This window comes from Myodes glareolus, chromosome 2, assembly GCF_982192425.1.
Source record: "Myodes glareolus chromosome 2, mMyoGla1.1, whole genome shotgun sequence".
Taxonomy (NCBI): domain Eukaryota; kingdom Metazoa; phylum Chordata; class Mammalia; order Rodentia; family Cricetidae; genus Myodes; species Myodes glareolus.
In genome coordinates, this window is record NC_142027.1 from 114,844,882 (window position 1) to 114,860,603 (window position 15,722).

The following is a 15,722-nucleotide window of genomic DNA, read 5'->3' on the forward strand; positions in this document are numbered from 1 at the left end:
CCCCATACACACACATCACATACAAACAGTAAACAGAAATAAAATATTTGGGGGATAGGGCTTGCGTTCAGGCATGGCAGTGCACATCCGTAATCTCAGCACTGGAGAGCTGGAGGCAGAAGGATGAAGAGTTTGAGGATACCCTCAAGTATGTCACAAGTTTGAGGGCAGCCTGGGCTACCTGAAACTCTGCTTCAGAATATACCGAAAGACCCATGTCTAGGGGTGTGACTGAGCTGTAAAGTGCTTGTCTTCCATGCAGGAAGCCCTGGGTTTCACCCCTAGCACCGTGTAAGGGGTGATGGTATACTCCTCAAAAGGTGGAGGCAGGAGGGTAAGGAGTTCATGGTCGTCCTTGGTTACACAGAGGTCTCGAGGCCAGGCTAGTCTGGGCTCTGTGAGATGGACAGGTAGGGGAAGAACTTGCAGACTAGGCTTTTACAACACAGTAATGTCCTGTGTGGGGAGTGGTACTAGTGTTTGAATAAATAGGAACTGGTCGCGTCCCTCAGACTGCACCACGTCGAAGACCAAGCCCGAGTTTTGCCATTAGACGTTTCTGGTGTAGGAAGCAGGCGTTACCTTGTAGCAGCCACTGCCAGTCCCTGGAAGGTCGGGCTGGCGTCCTGGCATCTGAAGGCAGTGTTCTGACACTTGAGCCTGACAGGCTCAGAGTCCAAGTCCAAGGTTGACAGCACTGACCCACCCAGACCAGCCTTGGGTTATTCACCGATACCTCTTACCTGTCCCCCCGGTTTCATCCTCTCCCCTTCCTCTTGTTTTAGAAACAGATGCAGTCGGACCCACACAAGCTGGACTTCGGGCTGAAACCTGAGTTCCTGAGCCGTCCTCCAGGCCCCAGTCTCTTCGGGGCCATCCATCATCCCCACGATCTGGCGCGACCTTCGACTTTGTTCTCTGCCGCTGGTGAGTTCAGAGGATGGGTTGGCATGGAAAGTGCTCCAAAGTGATGTTTGGGCTCGGTGTCTCCAGTGACTTCATAGCTGAAGAACACACATGACACCAGCCTGAGAGATGGTCCTCCGCGTGGCTGGGGAGGTGGGCCCTGCTTCATCGGTACCCACACTTTTTATTCAGTCTGGATCAAGAGATAATCAGAGGCATGTGCAAAACTACTGAAAAAGATCAGCAAGCTTACCAGGGCAGATTGGAAGAGAAATGAACCCAGGGATTCCGTAATCATGAACCTAACCCCACATGTTTGTGGCCTGCAGAACAATTAGTGGGTGTTTCTTCACTGTGACCATCACACTGCCTTTTGAGGGTCTGAGGATGAAGGTGCGCAGTTAAGTTAGGTTAGCTTCGTGTGTGTGTGTGTGTGTGTGTGTGTGTGTGTGTGTGTGTGTGGTGTCATAGGTGTATCATGCCAGCACCTGGGAAGCAACAGCAGAAGAAACACTAATGATTCCAAGCAAGTCTGGGCTACATGGGAAACTTCAGCACAGCCTGGGCCACGGCTCCTCAAAACGAACAAACAGGGTTGGGGATTTAGCTCAGTTGATAGAGCATTTATGTAGATAGCAACTCAGCCCAGGGTTCTGTCTGCAGCACGACATCAATCGGGCATGGTGGCACACACCTGTGATCCCCAAGCTTAGGAGACTGAGACAGGTAACCAGGAGTTCAAGGTTATCCTTGGTACATAGTGAGTTCAAAGCCACCCTGGGCTGCACAAACCCCTGTCTCAAAAAAAATACTTTTTATAAACAAAGCAAGCAAACAGGGCAGAAATAAACTCGGTCCACTTGGTCCTGGCTGGCTGGTCTACTGCAGAACGTACTGCCGTTGCTTGGTTGACTTTGATGGTGGAGGACTTACCTGTAGGGTTCAGAGTGCTCCGTCCATGAGACTCACAACCTGTGCATGCACACCGCAACTCACTTCACCTTTGAGGACACACAACTGCTGGTGTCTCCGCAGAGCAGAGGGTCAGGCTGGGGAGGAGGGCAGAGGGTGTCAGAGGACTGTCCCTTTCCACTTAAGGGACATATGGATCAAATGTAGTAGCCCTAAGGAATATTTGGATATTGTCATAGTATCATTTCTGTTGATATAACAGATAACCTCTACCAGAAAAGCAACTCAAGGAAGGAAAGGGTTTGTTTGGCTTGCACTTCCAGGCGACAGTCTGTCACTGAAGAGAAGTCAGGGCAAAAACTCAGCGCAATTATTCATGTTACATCAGCCGTCAAGAGTGAAGAGAAAATAAACACACCCTAGCTGCTTGCTCTCGAAGCTCAGGGCCCTGCCTAGGGAATGGTGTTGCCCACAGTGGGCCAGGTTAATTAATAATCAAGACAGTCCCTCAAGACATACCCACAGGTCAACGTGATCTAGGTAAGTCCTCAGTTGAGATTGTCTTAGCAGGTAATTCTAGGTAGTGGCAGGTTGGCAGTTGAAACTAACCGTAATAGAACTGGGATTGTGGCTCAGTGAGTAAGCGCACTTACTGGCAATCTCTCTGTCCTCAGTTTGATTCCCTGGAGCCCACATGAGAGAGTTAACTCTTGGAAGTTGTCCTTTGACCTGTGCGCATGAGCCATAGTATGGGCACCTACACACACACACACACAAATAACCAAGCACTATGGGTCCTATTGGTACCAAGTGTCCTTAATGACTCTGTGGTTTTTTTTTTTCCTTTTTTGAGCCAACCTGGTGAGTCTGGAACTCACTGTGTAGAGCAAGTTGACTCTGAACGTAGTCTCTGCTTCAGCCTCCTGAGTGCTGAGATGACAGTTCTACCACACTGGGCTACTGTTCAATCTTTGTGGTTTGAGATGGATTTCTCGGTGTATCCCTGACTATCCAGGAACTCCCTCTGTAGACAAGGCTGGACTCGAACTCAGAGATCTGCCTGCGTCTGCCTCTGGAGTGCTGGGAGTGTGTACCACCACACCTGGCTTACCTTCTTTCCTCTTTCATTTCCCTTTCCTCCCCCTAGCCTCTCTTTTGAGGCAGGTAGCCTAAGCTGGTGTAGCCTAAGCTGCCCTGGAACTCTCTAGTAGCCCAGGCTGACCTTGAACTTCTGGTCCTCCTGTCTCCACTTACTGAGGGCCGGAACCACAACCCATGTGCCACCACACCTAGTTTATGGGGTGCTAGTGATTGAAGCCAGGTCTTCGTGCATTCCGGGCAAGCACTTTTTCTAACGGTTATGAGCTACCTCTCCAACCCACTCAGTGTTTCTTAAAACAGCTTTTAGTTCTCCGTCCCTGCCACAGAGCTCAGTAAATAGCTGAGAGTAGTGGCAGCCCATTAGCCATAGTGACAAACCGTATGGCTTCGTCTGCTCGCGGCATGAATCTGAATTTATCCCTAGGAACAAAAACAGTGAAGGAGTCCACCATTTCTGACCCGCGGGGAACATGCTCCGCATCCATCCTGCCTACTGCCTTCCTAGGCTCTGATCCAAGACTCGTGCTTGGGAGACCCATTGACTCCTGCATGAACAAGAGAGAAGTACGGACATCATTGCAGTAGCCCTGTGGTCAAGGCAAATACATCACCAGTGGGGGATGGATGCAATTGCCAGGGTCTCGGGTTTTCCTCCTGTGGGTTCTGCCTGGGGAATGTATGTGAAGGCTCTGTTACCATGGCACCAAACTCTGGGACACGGATACATGGAGAGCAATTTCGGGAGAGAAATAGAGAGATTTCTCCCCGGACTTCATTGCAGCCAAATGGATGGATTGGCTTCTTTTGCTTCAATAATCCTGGAAATGTGGGCCTCCCCAGGGACCTGGGTCTTTGTCAGAACATTAACTAGCATGTACCACACAGTATGTGGCCCAGGTTTTATTTGGCCGGCAACACTGGTGATGGCTAATGGAGGCTGTGGAATATGTTCACATTGTGCAGAAGTTGGCTTTTACTCTTAGTACTTGTGGATAGATAGCCCCTTAGGTGCCTTCAAAGCCTGAGATTCTAGCCTTTGTCCTTGTGTGCTGAGCCTTACTCCGCAAGCCCAGGCCCCCACGACCCTTGCTGTCTCCAGGGACCAGTGATGCAGGAGAGAAATCAAGGACTAGAGAGATGGCTCAGTGTAAAAGTGTTTGCCGTACAAGTGTGAGGACAGATGCCCTTGGTGAAGACAGATAGCCAGGGCTCCTCAGGGCTGCCTTCCCAGCCGGCTTTCACATTTGAAGCTTTTAGAAATACCATTTTTACATAATTCACACATACACACACACTCCTCACACATTTCTGTTCTCTCCTCCCCTCCTTTCCCAGCTTCCTGCAGAAAAGGGATCTGGTGTGTTTTAAAGAAATATAAACGGAGGGGCGGGAGAGATGCCTCAGCAGTTAAGAACAGTCACAACTATTGCAGAGAACCTAGGTTTGATTCCCAGCACTCTCATGGTGGCTCCAAACTGTCTGCAACTTCTCTTCCAGGGAATCTAACACTTTGCAGCCTCTGCAGGAGCCAGGCACGTGGTGCTACATAAGTGCACACATCTAATAGCTTAGGCTGACCTTGAACTCCAAATGTAACTGAAGATAACCTTGAACTCGTGGCCCTCCTTCCTTTACCTCTTGAGTGCTGGTATGGCCAGCATGTGCTGCCATACCCAATTTATGCAGTGCTGAGGATGGAGTCCAGGGCTTTCTGCACACTGGGCAAGTATTCTACCAGCTGAGCCACACTGAGGATTTGGGGGTTCAAACTGCAAGAAAGTGTCTTTTCCTGGCCCTGGAAATTAAAAGGCATTAGAAGTCTTAGCCTCCTGTCTTTTGGTGTCAGCTCCCAGCAGTACATTTGGTGGTGAGAGCCTGGGTGCTAAGAACCTACACACCCCTCAGTCATGGGAGTGGGACTTGGCAGCGCTGTCTGCAGCCTCAGAACCACTCATGAAGTGAAAGACTCATCCCTGGGGTGCTGAAAAAGCAGCCCTGGGCCTGCCACTCTACTTTAGACTCATAAGCCTGTATCTCTGCAGACAAACTTGGTTACAGAAGGTCCCTGTGCTCTGGATGCACCCCCATCCCACTAGCGCCAGGCCTGATGCTGGTGTCGTCAACTTCATAAAGAGATACTTGTGGGGACGGTCAGGGAAGTGCTTACTGCATAGCACGAGGGTCTGAACCCCTATAGCTAGCCATGGCAGTGTGCTGAGGAGGTGGAGCCATGGGGTTCTCTGGATCTCACTGGTGAACCAGAGTAGCAGGATCAGTAAGAGTTTCCAGGGTCAGCGATAGACTCTGCCCCCCAAAATAAGGTACAGGATGACTGAGGAAGACACTCAACATCAACCGCTGGACACCACATGCACATATTTGCACATATGCACACATGTATGCACACACACACACACACACACGTAGTAAATGACTGTGCTTACGGTGGCTAGCCATCTTAGTTTGCTTTCTTTTGCTGTGATAAAACACCATGACCAAAAGCAACTCAAAAAAAGGCGGGGGAGAATTTATTTCCATCATGAAGAGAAGTCAGAGCTCGAACCTGGTGGCAGGAACTGAAGCAGAGGGCGTGGAGGATCATTAGTTCCTGACTTGCTCTATAGGCTCACATTCGCCTTTCTTATACCACCCAGGACCCCCTGCACAGGGGTGGCACCACCACGTCAGTCATTAGTGGCGAAGGTGCCCCCAGCCTTGCTCACTCACAGGCCAATTTGATGGGGGCATCTTCTCAAAGAAAGGTCCCTCTTCACAGATGGCTCCAGCTCGGTGTCCAGTTGACAAAAGCTAAGTGGGCCACCAATCCAACTGGGAAATATGGGAGGGGCGACTTCTCTTGCCCCCAACAAGAATATTGTCTGTTACCAAGTTGTATCTGCAGGAGCTGTGGATGCAATGGAGCTTGACTTCAACACCATTTCTCTGGTCCCTCTAGCAAGGGCTTTTTCTAAATTCTGGCTTTGCTCTGTTTGGCTTGGCAGGTGCTACACATCCTACCGGGACCCCCTTTGGGCCGCCACCTCATCACAGTAACTTTCTCAACCCTGCCGCTCACCTAGGTGAGTCAGAAAGATGGAGCGATCCTCCCGGCAGCCTAGCCGTGGCAGCCGCTAAGCCTTCCGAAGATCTCCAGCCCCGGGTGGGGTGGGGTAGGGAAGGATGGGGTAGGGTAGGGAGGGATGGGATGGGGTGGGGTGGGGTGGGATAGCAGCCGCTGGTCACATTGTGCATTCAGGAGGCAGAGAGAGACGGATGCTGGTGCTCAGCTCCCTTTCTCCTTTTTATTCAGTCCAGGACCCACCCAGTGGGCTGCTACCACACACACTAAGGGTGGGTTGGCCCACCTCAACCTAATCTAGACACCCCTTCACATCTGTACCTAGAAGGTGTCCCCCTACATGAGTCGAGATCCAGTTAAGTTGACACTAGGTGTTAACCATCACAGGGGACTTGGAACAGGGAAGTAATCCTGGGCATCTCAGAACACGTGTGTTTAGGGTGGACTCACCTTAACTGTAGAGGACACTTAGGGGTTCCTCTAGAAGGACAGATGTGGCAAGCATTGTAAGAGCACTGCATTGAAGAGCTGTGCTTTTTGCTTTTGGTTTTTCACGCTTGATTAACAGGTCCCTCCTTAGGAGAGGCACACTTCCTGTGTCTTTTGGTTTAACATTTCCGGGAAGTGTGCAGTCAGTCGCAGGCAGCGGTGCCTGGTGGGAAATATATAGGAGAATTTATTATTATTATTATTATTGTTGTTGTTGTTATTATTATTATTATTTGGATTTTTGAGACAAGGTCTCCATGCAACTCTGGCAGTCTTGGAACTCACTATGTAGATCAGGCTAGCCTCAAACTCAACAGTGATTTGTCTGCCTCTACCTCCCAAACGCTGAGATTTAAGGCATACGCTACCACCACCCAGCTTTTATTTCTTTTATTTGGCCTGTATGGGTGTTTTGCCTTCACGAATGCCTGCGTGTGTGCCTGCATTGCTCTTGGAGGCCAAAAGAGGGTAGCAGGCTCCCTGGCACTGGAGTTGTAGACAATTGTGAGCTGCCCTGTGGGTGCTGGGAGTCACACTCCAGGTCGTCTGGAAGGGCAGTGGCCCTCCTCACCACTGAGCCCTCTCTCCAGCCTGGCGTCATCTCAGTTTTGTACAGGCATGTAATCTCGGCAGATAGAAATGAGGCAGGAGGATCAGTTCAAGTCTAGCCGTGACTTATATCAAGTTTGAAGGCAGCCCGAGTTCAGTGAGACCATGTCTAAAGCAATGAGAGAAGAGAGACTCACACAGAGCCAGAAGCCTTTTGCAGGCAGGAAGGCAGCTGAGGATGCCGGCTCCTGAGTTTGCCCAGTGCAAGGGTGAAATCAGAAAGGATAGCACCCTGGAAAATGAGTCCCCTTGGGACTCATGCTAACCCAAGCACAGGGATAGAAGAATACCTTTACATGATCCAGCGGGAGAGTCGAGGTGTAGCAAAGAGAGTCTGTCGTGTTCCCAGCTCCTGGAACACCTGTGTTCCTCACTGACATGTCCCTGACCACCCCTCCCTTCCTTCCTGATCTCATTCACAGAGCCTTTTAACCGGCCGTCGACATTCACGGGCCTTGCCGCGGTCGGCGGCAACGCCTTCGGTGGACTTGGAAACCCTTCAGTTAGTGAGTACCTCTCGATTTTTCTATCTCCCTTGTGCAGTTTCTCTGACCCATATATGGCTTTAGACCTTGTGGAGGCAAAGGGAGACTTCGGGAAAACTAGTTTAAGCTGAATATCTGGGTCAGTGATAGAGCACTTGCCTAAAACCTAGGGGCGTGGCTCAGTGATGGGAGCTCGTTGAGCATGGGCAAGACCTGGAGCCCCTGCCCCCGGCACCTCCTAAAATCATGTAGAAACAGAAGGGACCGGTGTGGAGGCACACGCCTTTAATCCCAGCCCTCCAGAGGCAGAGGCAGGGGGATCTCTCTGAGTGTGAGGCCGCCTGCTCTATAGAGAGAGTTCCAGGCCTGCCAGAGCTGCATAGCAAGACCCTGTTGAAATGAAAACCAAGGTCCCATGAAAGGATAATGTCATCTGGAGATGGAGAGACGTAGCCCCGTGGGAAGGAGTACTCGCTGCTCTTCCAGGGGACCCAGACTTGGTTCTCAGCACCCACCTGACAACCCCTAACCACTGTAGCTCCAGTGCCAAGGCATCTGGTGCCTTCTCCTGGCCTCGACAGGCTGGCCATCAGGCGCACACACGGCATGCCTGTACACATGCAGGCAGACACCCGTGCACGTGAAGTAAAAATAAACAAATGTGTGCGTGCTTTCACGAGAGGGTTTGTCTAAAGCCAAGATGGGTTAGAGCATTCCAAATCCAGGGGTCAGGGTGAAGCTCGTCGAAGTACACAAGCCGTGTTGTAAGCAGAGCACGCCGCTGACCCGGGCTCTGTGCGTCAGGAGCTACTACAAGACGTTTGCCTTGGCCACAGCTGAAAAGAGGAAAATTTACTTTCCCTTTACTTTTGACGTAGCAAGACTGAAGAAAAGCCTAATGGGGAATAACGGGCATAGTGATGTGACTCAGTGGGTAGAGAACTTGCCTGGCATGCAGGAAGTCCTCCGTGCCCAGGAGTACATAGACAGGGATATGGCACAAGCCTGCAGTCCCAGCTTCCTGGGAAGATGGAGGCCCATCCTTAGCTACTTAGGGAGTCTGAGGCCATGCAGGGATCCATAAGACCTCATCTCAGGAAGGAAGGAGGCAAGCAAGCAAACAGAAACCCGGCACATTGTGCTGCTTGATCTTTCTGGATGTCCGTTGTAACTGATGCTGTGGAAGGAGTAGCATTTGGCAGGGTGTGGTAGACAGAGGGCCAGTGGATGCTGCTGAGCTGGCCTGTCTCTCTGTCGTATGGTCATGGTGCACCTTTCTGCATGCCTTTAACTTTGCATGCCCACCTGTGTCCGACAGGGCATCTGCACACCCGCTCCGTCCCTTCTCACTTCTTCCTCTTCATTGAATTTTTTTTTTTTTTAAAAAAAAAGCTGTGAGCTGCCTCTGCAGTATAGGACGAGTGTTCCTCTAATGAGTGTGTTAATCTCCTTTCCTTTTCCAGCTGCCAATAACATGTATTCATTTTAACTCTGAATGCTGTTAAAGTTTTTGGTAAGTACCTTCACTCCGGCAGGTCTCTATCGAGATTTCTCTGAAACCTTTTTTGTTCTCCACTTCACCATTTCAGCACCCAACTCAGTGTTCGGCCACAAGGATAGCCCCAGTGTGCAGAACTTTAGCAATCCTCACGAGCCCTGGAACCGGCTGCACCGAACGCCTCCGTCGTTCCCGACCCCTCCGCCCTGGCTGAAGCCAGGGGAGTTGGAGCGCAGTGCGTCCGCTGCAGCCCATGACAGAGATAGAGATGTAGATAAACGAGACTCCTCCGTTAGTAAAGATGACAAGGAAAGGTACGGAAAGAAACCGCCCTGTGCTGCCCTGTGCCGCGCTCCAGTCAGAACCAGCCGCCTCCCCTCTCCCTTGCCCCAGCCTTGTGCTTTACGACCTCTGCAGCACCCCCAGGTCCTCGCCAGTCCATCCCCAGCGCCCCTCCCTGCACTCTATGGTACCCAGCGGATGGTGACCGTCAGCTGTCACTAGAACGTAGCGCAAGGTGCCTGTCTCAGAAGCAGTGAACACATCCAAGCCCCCCACAGCCCCTGGAACATTAGTGTGTCCACATAGACATCTTCCTACAGACAACCAGTTGGAGCTTGGAGCCAGACACACACACACAGCATGTATCTGCCATGTTTGCTTTTGAGTCACCAAGGCCATTCAGTCACCCATAGGTTCTTTTGGCTTTTGTTTGGTTGGTTTTTTCCCCCCCTCCCTTTCCATTTGCTTCTAGTCAGTCATGTTTACATTACCTCATCCTCTTTCTCTCAAGTGTCATCCAGACTCCAAACCCTGGGGCTCACAGACAATCAGCACAACTTTGTGCTTGTTGCTTTGACTGAGCTGACTGTAGACAGCGGCACCAGGAAGCTCTGCTTTGCGTTTGCTTTTCCAGGGAATTATTAATTTTAGTAGCCATTGTTGTCTCCATACTAACTAACCCTTTCCTAAAAAAAAAGAAAAAAAATCTATCTTCCAAGAAGAAATGTCTCAGTAGTTTTGTGCAGACTACCCAACATACATTCGTTTCTTTCTTTCGGCTGTTTTAATTTGGAATGAAAAACTGATAAGTTCTGGGCAAAAGTCATACAAAACAAAACCACCCCAACCCCTGTTGGTAATGTCTTTGGTGTTTAGGATTGAAATTTAAGATTGCTCAGTAGGTAATGCACTTAGGCCGGCAAGCCTAAGGGTCTGAGTTCAGATCCTCCGCATCCATACAAAACTGGGCACAGTTGTGAGTGAGTGTGTGTGTGTGTGTGTTCCCAAGCTCTTGTCCCACCTTGCCTTTGTGTCTGACGCCCCCGACTGTCCTCTAACCTCCACAATCTCTTGATGGTCTGCACCTGCAAGTACACACACACAGAGACACACACAGAGAAATTCAAATGTGATTCAGATCTTTGACTTTCCTCTGCTTTCTGTATTGTGCATTTATATGCCCTGGTTATTTAAAATAAGTCATCGTTTCGAATTCTAAAATGTAACCGCTAAAGTGGCGTACTTCTTTAATCCCAGCACTCCAGAGGTAGAGGCCGGTGGATCTCTGAGTTGGAGGATAGCTTGGTCTACATGAGCCAGACAGGGCTACCTAGAGCAACCCTGTCTCAGGAAAATGGACTTAGATGTCTTTCATTGGTTCCTTATGGGAGGAAAAAGATAAATTACCATTTAAGGAAGTTGTGGTTTTGTTTTGTTTTTTAAAACTCAGCCTATAGGAATTCTAAAGTGCTAAGGGGATCACTCCCATGGACCCTGGGTTTCCTGTATCACATTATTATTATTGTTGTTATTATTATTGTTGTTGTTGTTGTTGTTATCATCATCATTATTTTTGATTTTTCAAGACAGGGTAGCTTTGGTGCCTGTACAGGCTGGCCTCAAACTCCCAGAGATCCACCTGCCTCTGCCTCTCTAGTGCACCACCCCCGCCCGGCTCACTTCCTGTAGAGTAGAAAGTAGATTGTGGTCAGCAGGCGTCCTTTGGTTTTTCTTGATGGAGAAGTAGCCTCTTGGACGGAAGTCAAGAAACTTGAAATTTCTTTTTATTCTTTTTCCCCTTTAGGGCTCTTCTTGTTAGCATGTGTATGTTAGCAGGAAGGGGGATTTCTTTCCCCAGCACCCCCCCATCTTCTCCAGCACCCCCGTCTCCCCAGCACCCCCACGGTGGTCCCCTGCACTCTGATCTCTGCCACCTTTGGTCCACACAACCTCTGGCTTCTCCCCTCACCTATTCCACATCCATCTTGAGATGGGTTCTGGGAAGCATCAGCTCTCTTCTCCCCTCTTACTTCTCTGCGTTTGGACTGTTATTGTGCCTTTTATCCCCAGTCCATAGACACATCCCGACGAAGCCAGGTCCCTAAAAATTTCCTTTTATGGTCCCTTCATGGGTTCGCTCCTACGGGGTCCTCAGTCTGTGAGGTTTTGTGTTCTGACCCCCATGTCTGCTACTGCCTAGTCTGTCTCTGCATCAGATTGGAGCTCTCTCGACAGTCCAGTTATCTGGAGGGTGGGGCTGCCTTTCCAACTACCCTTGGTGTATGCTTACATCCTTCAACCTGAAGAAGTGCCTTTGTTCCCAGGGTCAGCTGTGGAAATCTATATTTCTATGTTAAACCTTTGCCCTCCTCAATTTTATATGCAGAGTCAGAAGAAGTCATAATTTGTGTTTGACCTGTACTCTTAACCCAAAGCTTTCCTGAGACGCTAAACACGTGGACTGTCTTGCGGTGTTCCTCAGTGACCACCCTGGTCCACAGTGGCGCTCCCTGCATTTCCTTGGTGACCTTAATCAAGGCAGGTCCTTGGGACCCCCCACTCACCCTCATCTGTAGGCCTTCACCCATGAAGCTGCCTCTAGAATCTAGATTAGAGCAGGTGGCTGACTTTGCCCTGACATGGGGCACTGCCCCGCTCCCTGGGTGATCTAGCTGTCTTCACCACCATCTCATTGACTGTTCCTTGCCTGCCTGGCAAGCCCATTTCATGTTTTCCCCTCTCCCCCTCACAGGGAAAGCGTTGAGAAAAGACACCCCAGCCATCCTTCCCCAGCACCTCCCGTCCCGGTGAGCGCCCTGGGCCACAACCGCAGCTCTACCGATCCGACGACCAGGGGTCATTTGAATACTGAGGCTCGTGAGAAAGATAAACCAAAAGAGAGGGAGAGAGACCACTCGGGATCCCGAAAGGACCTGACCACCGAAGAGCACAAAGCCAAGGAAGGCCACCTGCCCGAGAGAGATGGGCATAGCCACGAGGGACGTGTAGCAGGCGAGGAACCCAAGCAACTGTCCCGGGTGCCATCACCCTATGTGAGGACACCAGGTGTGGATAGCGCGAGGCCTAATAGCACCTCCAGCCGGGAGGCCGAGCCACGCAAGGGTGAACCGGCCTATGAGAACCCCAAGAAGAGCGCCGAGGTCAAGGTCAAAGAGGAACGCAAGGAAGACCACGACCTACCTACAGAGGCCCCACAGGCCCACAGGACCTCCGAGGCACCTCCACCCAGCTCCTCAGCCAGCGCCAGCGTGCACCCGGGGCCTCTGGGATCCATGCCCATGACCGTGGGAGTGACTGGTATCCATGCCATGAACAGTATCGGTAGCCTGGACAGGACACGCATGATGACCCCGTTTATGGGCCTCAGCCCCATCCCAGGGGGAGAGCGCTTTCCATACCCCTCTTTCCACTGGGACCCCATGAGGGACCCCTTGAGGGATCCTTACCGTGACTTGGACATGCACCGAAGGGACCCTCTGGGCAGGGACTTCCTGCTCAGGAATGACCCCCTGCACCGGCTCTCCACACCCCGGTTGTACGAAGCCGACCGTTCCTTCAGAGACAGGGAGCCTCATGATTATAGCCACCATCATCACCACCACCACCACCCGCTAGCTGTGGACCCTCGACGGGAGCATGAACGGGGCGGACACCTAGATGAACGCGAGCGGCTGCACGTGCTTCGGGAGGACTACGAGCACCCACGGTTGCACCCCGTGCACCCCGCTTCTCTGGATGGACACCTCCCACACCCGAGCCTGCTCACGCCAGGCCTGCCCAGTATGCACTACCCTCGCATCAGCCCTACCGCGGGCCACCAGAATGGACTGCTCAACAAGACCCCGCCCACCGCGGCACTCAGCGCCCCACCTCCGCTCATTTCCACACTGGGGGGCCGCCCAGGATCCCCCCGGAGGACTACGCCTCTGTCGGCTGAAATCCGAGAAAGGCCACCGTCCCACACACTGAAGGACATCGAAGCTCGATAAGTCAGGAGGACGAGGCAGACCTCAGAGTTGGGGGAAAAACCCCAGGGACACCCCCCTCAAGACTCAAGAGACAACTCCTGCACCCCCAAAATTGAGAGGTGCAGAGCTCCAACTCTTCCCCTTGGAAAAAAAAAATGGACAGAGACTCCGTTTGGGTGTTGAAATGTTTTGTATATTAATGTTGGAATTTTTTCAGACCTTTTATCCAGACCTGTTTGTCCTTACATCTCCTTACTTTTTGATTTGGTTGTTCCTTGCATCAAATTTTGATTTGAACCAAAACGGTGAAGGTTATGACACACAAGGATCTGACGCTATGGGGGTGAGGGGCGCCTGTCCGTCACCCAGAGCTGTCCCAGAGGAGGAGGCGTGTACATAGGTTGTAAAAAGAGATTGCTTCATGAGCTGACGGTTCATATATGCAAAAGATAAAGACGAAAGCTTTACTTGTACACATGTAAATAGGTAAAGATTAAGTAACGTAATACATTAATACTTCTTCAGATGTGCTATTTACAAGTCTAATGTCCGTGAACTCGGCCCTCCAAGGAGGCCCTGTTCCCACCTGCTAAATCCTTCAACTATGCAATGAACACGCGGGCTTTTCCCCAAAGCCCATGAATCTCAAAGGAGCCTTTTCAAATCCATTTACAACATATTTAAGGTCATAGTTTCCCTGAACAAGCGCTTACCTGAGACGTTATACAGCTGTTTTCCTTTTTTTTTTATTTTCAGTTTTTTGTTTGTTTGTTTGTTTGTTTTTCAAATGGAGGGAACATGCCTCCCCCGCCCCCCCTTTTTTTTTAAAATCTGGAACCCAGGCTGGAACTTCGCATCTGAAGTTGCTGCTTGTGGTCTTCCCTGGAGAAATGGGGAAAGGTGCGCCCGCCCCCTTACGCCCCTCTGGAAGTGGAACTAAGCCCGAAGTAGCTTTGCCCAGGGAAGATGGGATTGTTCTTTGATAATCAGGGGCAGATGGGTTGTGTCTGCCAGGCACAGAGAGGTCACCAGAATTTCTGGTCACCTCTGAGGTCGTGATGTTGCAGGCAGCTTCAAGTGGGAACCTTGCCTTTCCCACCCTCCACCCTGAGTCCTATCTCCTAGCATGTTCACACTTCCTCGTTCCATAATGTGATTTATGGACACTCACACAGATCCCAAAAGAAAGCTGTCCGGGTTTCCTTCGCGGATGGGTATGTTTCCACGGTAACTGCCGAATTGAAGGTACACGGAGCGCAATGTGAATCGTTGATACTCCAATAGGAAATGGAAGCCTGGGAAGAGCTGAACAAGTAGATTGTGTCAGAGCCATCAGGAATTACCGAGGGCGAAAGGTGGCAGAAGTGTGCGCGTGAGTGTGTGTGTGTGTGTTTGCGCGTGTGCGTGTGCACTCTTGTGCCAGCGTGTGAGCGCCTGTGTGTGTGTGTGCTCTTGTGCAAGCGTGCGCGCTCGTGTGTGTGTGTGTGTGTGTGTTGAGTTTTCATCAGTCTTAATGTCTTCATGACAATTTTATAAAGACATTAACCCTCTTGTCTACATATTTGGAGAGAATATGACTTTACTAGCCGAGAAAATACAATATATCTTGTCTACTGGCCTGTAAGATACATGTAAGAAATAAAAATTAGTCCCATTTGGTCCTCTAGTACATTAAAGTGCTACCTGATATTGTTATCCTGTTTGTTTGTTTTTTTCCAAAAAAGAAAAAAACCCCTGTAAACTACAGACCATTGTTTTTAAAAGCAGAGAGATCTATTTTAGTAGGCAACTGAAGGTTTAGTTGTGAATTCAGATTTTGTGGACACCAGACGTGTGCAGTGTTTTCTTTCTTTTTCTTTTTCTTTTTCTGTTTGTTTTGTTTCATTTTTTTTTTAAAGATAACAACTGAAAAAAATCCCCAGGATTCTGTGCACTGGAACCGTAGTGGTAGCTCTCAGCATTGTAAAGGGATTGTTCTGTACAGGCCTTTTTGCTGTTTCTCTTGTATGTAAAAAAAAAAAAAAAAGAAAAGAAAAAAAAAAGAAAAAAAAATAAGTCCTTTCCGGATCCTACTCGAACAGGAAGGGAAGCAACGGAATCTTTAGCATGTCTCATTGGAGGAGCCTCCGTGTGTAATGTAAATGTGCCATGTTATTAAAAAATGTGAACCAAGTTTCCAGAGTTTCTTTGTGCGAGGTGCCACTTATAGTTAGGAAAGAAGCCTCCAGCAATCTAGACCAAGTTCTAGAAAAGACCCCCCCCCACCCCTGGCCTTGCGTCCCTCAGGGCCAGAATAGTAAGGTCCTCTTCACAGTAGCAAGTCACCTTCCAAAACCAGGTACTGACCAGCATCCTTTGGCCATGGTGCGTCT

General features: G+C 50.2%; 1 protein-coding gene across 4 annotated transcripts in view; it reads left to right on the forward strand.

Annotated features, from left to right (window-relative positions):
* The window catches only part of Auts2 (activator of transcription and developmental regulator AUTS2), a 1,087,122-nt gene extending 1,071,600 nt beyond the window's left edge, over nucleotides 1-15,522 (forward strand). For all 4 annotated transcript variants that reach the window (XM_087903578.1, XM_087903577.1, XM_087903580.1 and 1 more), the window contains 5 exons: nucleotides 786-927; nucleotides 5,922-5,999; nucleotides 7,519-7,602; nucleotides 9,171-9,393; nucleotides 12,114-15,522. In XM_087903578.1, the coding sequence (XP_087759704.1) occupies nucleotides 786-927; nucleotides 5,922-5,999; nucleotides 7,519-7,602; nucleotides 9,171-9,393; nucleotides 12,114-13,371 (1,785 nt within the window). In that variant the 3' untranslated portion in view covers nucleotides 13,372-15,522. The remainder of the gene's footprint in view (nucleotides 1-785; nucleotides 928-5,921; nucleotides 6,000-7,518; nucleotides 7,603-9,170; nucleotides 9,394-12,113) is intronic.
* The last annotated feature ends 200 nt before the right edge of the window (nucleotides 15,523-15,722 follow it).